Raw genomic sequence first — 6,260 nt, forward strand, 5'->3', positions numbered from 1 at the left:
AGAAGGGTCAGGATGAGGTCAGAAGGGGCATGGTGGGTTCAGAAGGGTTGCAGTGGGTTCAGAAGGGTCAGGATGAGGTCAGAAGGGGCATGGTGGGTTCAGAAGGGTTGCAGTGGGTTCAGAAGGGTCAGGATGAGGTCAGAAGGGGCATGGTGGGTTCAGAAGGGTTGCAGTGGGTTCAGAAGGGTCAGGTGGGTTCAGAAGGGTCACGGTGGGTTCAGAAGGGTCACGGTGGGTTCAGAAGGGTTACGGTGGGTTCAGAAGGGTTATGGTTGGTTCAAAAGGATCATGGTTGGTTCAGAAGGCGAGTTGAGCGATCTCCAAGGGAGTCATAGAAGAGAACAATACACGTCCAGTCTACGCATGATGACTAATCATCTTTTAATTAAATTCACTGGCAAAATGTGTGCGTGTGTGTGTGTATGTGTGCGTGCGCGGGCATGTGTGCGTGTGCGTGTGCGTGTATTTGTGCTATATGGCTAATATTTGCGCTATATGGCTGTATTTGTGCTATATGGCTGTATTTGCGCTATATGGCTGGTATCTGTGCTATATGGCTGGTATCTGTGCTATATGGCTGGTATTTGTGCTATATGGCTGGTATTTGTGCTATATGGCTGGTATTTGTGCTACATGGCTGCGTGTTTGTGCTACAGATGATGCTATGCTCGGTGCTGGAGCAGCACAAGTTCTGTGTGCTGGAGATACAGGAGCACTTTGAGACGTACTCAGAGCGTCGCGAGCATGCTGTGGAATGTCTCGACGGAATCAAGTCCTCGCTGAAGCTGCAGTCACTCGGCGAGACCATGCACAACTTCTCCGGAGAGGAGCAGGTGAGGCGGGAGAACCAAGGAAGGGGGAGGGAAGGGGGAGGAAAGAGAGAGGGGGAAGTCAGGTATTAGGGGAAAGAAAGGAATGCAGTAAGGAAGGGGGAGGGGAAGCTAGCAAGGAGGAAGGGAGCTGAAGAAAGGGGCCAGAGAGAGGGAAGAAATGAAGGAGGGAAGGGGGAGGAAAGAGAGAGGGGGAAGTCAGGTATTAGAAGAAAGAAAGAAATGCAGTAAGGAAGGGGGAGGGGAAGCTAGCAAGGAGGAAGAGAGCTGAAGAAAGGGGGCCAGAGAGGGGAAGACATGAAGGAGGGAAGGGGGAGGAAAGAGAGAGGGGGAAGTCAGGTATTAGGGGAAAGAAAGGAATGCAGTAAGGAAGGGGGAAGCTAGCAGGGAGGAAAGGAGCTGAAGAAAGGAGCCAGGGAGAGGAAAGCTAGCACAGAGGGAAAGACAGGGAAGTCAAGAAGAAAAGAGAGAGGAAGTAGAAGCCAGCAAGGAAAGGGGGAGGAAGGGGTAGCCAGGAAGGAGGGAAAGAGGGTGACGTCAAGAAGGAAGGTTGCAGAGGGATTAGAGCCAGCAAGAAGCATGTGAGGAAGAATTTACCCCTCAGTAGGAGAGGATGCGAGAATCACATTTTGGCTACTAGATGGCGTGTCATTTCCTCGACATCATGGAATGTTAGTGCAAGGTTGTTACTAGGAGTGGGGTGTTTCACCCATGCATCAATACAGTGTTGTCACATCGTCGCATGAGAGAGTCTTCCATGGGGAGACTTCGTTGTTGTGAGAATGTTTTTAAAATGCAATCTGTTTTTAAGCGATTGGGGTTGATAAAGTTTTGTGAGATTATCGTTGCATGTGGTCTACAGCAGCCATTTTGTTGTTGAAATGAGGCGTACTTATAGCCTGGAGATTTGATTTAGTCGTGACGGTACATATTACACTTGTGCTGTCCTGATTTCAACATTATTGACATTTCTTTTGTGCTTTCCTGTGGTTCTTTAGCTTGATGTAAGTAAGAGTGTGTCTGTGTCGATGTGTATATGGATGATTATCGACAAGGTTGCCTTTCTCTGCATTACATGTGTACCTTATTTTAATGTAACTGGTTAACATAGTTCACCAGCAATTGTTTTAATAATGTTCAAAGACTTCATTTCCACCATTTTTGTAATGAAACTCTGTACTCTCCACTTTTGTACTTAAACTAAAAAAAAACTTTTTCACCATTGATTCTGCATTCTGATAGTTAATGTTATATGATTATTGATCTATTAGAATCTGCTTTTATCTAATCTTCATATTTATTATTTAATGAGTAGACGTGATGCCGTAAATGATATCGTAGATTCGTAGATAAATAATACAGAGTTAAGCACGTCAAATCTAATCTGGTGTGTGTGTGTGTGCGTACTGTTACAGAGAGTGGAGATGTGTCGATCGCTCTACAAGCTCCACTTCCAGCTGCTGCTACTGTTCCAGAGTTTCGCAAAGCTGATATCGCTGCTGCAGACTGGTTGCAAACTTGCACAGGTGAGCTCGAACATTGTGCGATCTAGATAGAAGAGATCTAGAACTACGATCTAGTGAGGATTTTCCTGAGTGGTCCTGTTGTGCGCTACATCTACGTCTAACTACGTATCACACTGTCCTCCACAGGTCGGTAATGAGTCTTAGTAATGACGGCACATGTCTTTTACTCGGTTCTGTATTTAATATTTCTGTCTCTCCCCCTCACAGATCAGTGATAAGCTATGAGTGACAGTGACATATGTCCTGTATCTAACTAACCTCATGCTGCACTCTCCCTTTAGATACAGAACATATGTCACTGTCACTCATAGCTTATCACTGATCTGTGAGGGAGAGTGCAGCATGAGGTTAGTTAGATACAGAACATATGTCACTGTCACTCATAGCTTATCACTGATCTGTGAGGGAGAGTGCAGCATGAGGTTAGTTAGATACGGGACATATGTCACTGTCACTCATAGCTTATCACTGATCTGTGAGGGAGAGTGCAGCATGAGGTTAGTTAGATACGGGACATATGTCACTGTCACTCATAACTTATCACTGATCTGTGCTAACCTCATGCTGCACTCTCCCTCACAGATCAGTGATAAGCTATGAGTGACAGTGACATATGTTCCTGTATCTAACTAACCTCATGCTGCACTCTCCCTCACAGATCAGTGATTTCTCGCGCGACGTCTCCTGCCTGCAGCAAGATCTACGTAAGGCCATCCACGACCTTGAACACGGTCACATCGAGCACACGTCGCCGCTGCCCCCACTCGACCTCATGACCTTTGACCAGAGCCTCGCCGAGTGTAACTTGGCTGAGCAGCTGTGCAAGGGGAAGCTGATCGGAGCGGTGAAGCTCTTGCATACCTACAGGTGGGTGAGGCTGGCTTCACCTGCTGTTGTTTACTGACAGCATCTCTCACAGCATCACGTGTTACCATCATTTCAAATAGGATCAGAGGAAATATATAGCCGTATGAAATCAATCGAATCTGTGTTTTTCATGAGGCTACATGGATTTTAGATATATGTAGATATATAGATAAAGAGATGGGTTGAGAGAGAGAGAGAAAGCTCATTGTTAGCGATGCCAAGGTTAATTGGTGAAATAGTTCTCATGCTGTGTTTCGGTTATTTAGCAAGTAACCTCGTCATTAAGAGTGGCAACAGCAAGAGTTGGCAACAGTCAGATCTATGGCAAATTGCTTGATATTCACAAGATGTTATTATTGATGGGTGATTGATTGATTCATTCATTTATTGTTTGACTGAGGACTGACTTCACATTGCAGATCGGTCGGACCATGTGAGATGTTTGGAAACAGTGTGCAAGATGACATGGATGTTCTCTTATCCCTCTACTGCAGGCAGATCGGTGAGCGAAAGTCAGGTTAGTGGAAGCCCCCCTAGTGGCAATGATATCCGACTATTACTTCGCGTCGCTAACGTAAATCTCTCCTTGCAATCAAAAACCCTGCAATGGTTCACTTCAACATCGAAGAGCGACGGACCCATACTGTCGAAAACCCAATCTCTCTCTCTCTCGCCAAATCCTACGCTCCGTGACGAATTTAAAATCGTCTTAAAAATCTGGGCTAGATTTAAAGCTTATTTCTCACCGTAGGTGGCGCTGCTGTTTGTTGCAGGTGTGGCGGCGACACAGCCTGACCACGCGATGGAGAAGGTGTGCAGTCGTCTGCTGGATATTCACATACAGCTGTCCTCCTCCATCAAGGCCCTGGAGCAGCACGCCAAGGTCGACCGAGAGGTCATCCACAAGGCAACCATCGCTGTCGTCGAAAACCTCTGAGATGCTCTGAGACATTCTAGATTCACTGTCGTCATTGTTAGCAGACGCATCAACAGCTTCATTGTTATTAGCAGATGCTATGACAACTTCATTGTCGTTGTTAGCAGATGCAACTACAGTGTCTACATCAGCTGTAATCAAATTTTCTACTAGATTAATGGCGTGAAGGAATATGTAATGAATTCCAATCATGACTGCGACTTCGTGTTGGAAGAGAATTCATGAATAATGTGATAACGATTTAAATGGGTAAGATTAGTACACTGGCTGACTGCCTCTTATATAGCCGGATTTTTTGCAGTGTGAGAAGGGACATGGTTAGGCGGTGTTAGTTTTGATGGTGGGATTAAGTGATAAGTGATCGATGAGGAGGGAGGGGGGAGAAACAGAGAGGAAAGCTGGCATTGTTGTAACTCTCGCTCTCTCTCTCTCTCTTTCACAGTTCAGGATATATTAGACATAATATGGCTGACTTTATGATCTTGTCCATACTATCAGCTAGTCTGGCTAGCTAGCTAGTTTTTTAGGTTTTCACCGGGTTACACAGAGTGTGTAGCTGGTGATGAGCACATGCTTTTATAGTGCAAGGATGTCATAATCATATTTTATTTTGCTGAATGCAGGAAGCCTAGTCGATGACACCTGTAGTCCTTGCCGATTTCGTGAATTTTATGAACCTACAATAAACTGACCTGGATCGGAGGTCGAGGGGTGCTTTGTAGGGATGGTGTGGGGCTCGTCACTAGGTACTGCTTCAGACTTGACAGCAATAATAAACCTTGTCATTGGTAATTATTTAGTGTAATGACGTTAGTTGACCCCCGCTTCGCACACGACGATATTCGTCTACTGGTCTCGCAGCCTCTGATACGTCACGGGAATCACGTGACTTGAGTGTTTACTATATGTATATCGGTTTAATATTGTGCATATCATATTACGGCAGTTATTTCTTTGTGTAACACTGGGGAGTAGGGGAAGGCGTATATACACGTTGACAGGAATTTATTGTGATTGGCTGCTATGACAGACCGTGACGCCACGTTGATACCACAGGCACGTGCGTGTGCATCGCGCACGTATGTAGGACCGGTCGCGATTGGGGGGGTCCTTGTTTCCTGCTCCCGCTGTATTTTGCGATGAGGAAGGGGGAATGTAAATAGTGTACGTTTAATTTGGTTTCATGCCTTTACTTCTTGTATTCGTATTTAACTTTATTCTAATTTATTTGTGTTGCGTGTATCCCGTAGACGTTTTCTGCTACCTGCACGTGTAGCCAGTGAGTCTTTGTTTGCTCTAGGCACACCCTGTACAGAGCGCCTGGTTACCGCAGACTAGCGCTAGTACACCTGCTGCTCGCGGGGATGAAGCCACGCTCGGCTTGTTGTGCAGGTCGTAAAACAGGTTGTACATACACGACTGTGAAATACATTAAAACTTGTTGGCAGATTGTTGTAATACTAAAATCCCTCGCGTTGTACCTTCTGTCAGTGATGCGTGCAACGCACGCCCTTGTGCTCGCACGCACTCGCGTACGCACGGATTCGCGCACGCACGCACGCACGGATTCGCGCACGCACGCACACACACACTGGCGTACGCACGCACTCGTGCTCGCACGCACACACTGGCGTACGCACGGATTCGCGCACGCATTTATTTCGTGAGATACTCGGCATGCGCGATCGCCCACCATGTTACTCCGGACCTAGTGACCAATTTAATTTAAAAAGTATCACGTCAGTTTGGATTCCTATTATTAATAAACAGAGGCATTCGGGTTCATTTTTCACGTTAAGCTACTGCGAAGAATATTTAATATCTATTTTTAACCTATAATTTTAACAAATAGTTCTGCTATTTCGACGATGCTTCGAATGAGAGGTCTCCCGTTATGTTACCGAGTAATTTAATTTACACTGCTATAACGATTACTAAAGTGTTTAGATTACTAAAAGCTATTGACTTTTAAACGGTAGACAACCTACCTACCTATACCTACCTGGGTCCTATACCTACCCTCCCGGTACTATATACATTTGAATGATAGATAGAGGGTATATTCATTCCCCTGTAGTTTTGTGCTTTAGGATGGGAACA

The 6,260-nt window shown here is 45.6% G+C and overlaps 1 protein-coding gene across 1 annotated transcript; it reads left to right on the forward strand.

Moving 5' to 3' along the window:
• The first annotated feature begins 29 nt into the window (after positions 1 to 29).
• On the forward strand, positions 30 to 3,496 carry LOC106819768 (protein furry homolog-like). Its single transcript, XM_014824357.1, has 5 exons — positions 30 to 191; positions 657 to 833; positions 2,246 to 2,356; positions 3,015 to 3,223; positions 3,490 to 3,496. The coding sequence occupies exons 1-5, from the start codon at positions 30 to 32 to the stop codon at positions 3,494 to 3,496; spliced, it is 666 nt and encodes a 221-aa protein (XP_014679843.1).
• Positions 3,497 to 6,260: the final 2,764 nt, after the last annotated feature.

Source organism: Priapulus caudatus, unplaced genomic scaffold (assembly GCF_000485595.1).
Source record: "Priapulus caudatus unplaced genomic scaffold, Priapulus_caudatus-5.0.1 Scaffold4392, whole genome shotgun sequence".
Classification (NCBI taxonomy): Eukaryota; Metazoa; Priapulida; class Priapulimorpha; order Priapulimorphida; family Priapulidae; genus Priapulus; species Priapulus caudatus.

Excerpts from the sequence above, each read along its gene's own strand:
- LOC106819768 (XM_014824357.1), top strand. The coding sequence starts at position 30 with ATGGTGGGTTCAGAAGGGTTGCAGTGGGTTCAGAAGGGTCAGGATGAG. Across the intron at positions 192-656 it reads AGTGGGTTCAGAAGGGTCAG|ATGATGCTATGCTCGGTGCT; the intron begins GTGGGTTCAGAA and ends TTTGTGCTACAG. Across the intron at positions 834-2,245 it reads ACTTCTCCGGAGAGGAGCAG|AGAGTGGAGATGTGTCGATC; the intron begins GTGAGGCGGGAG and ends GTACTGTTACAG.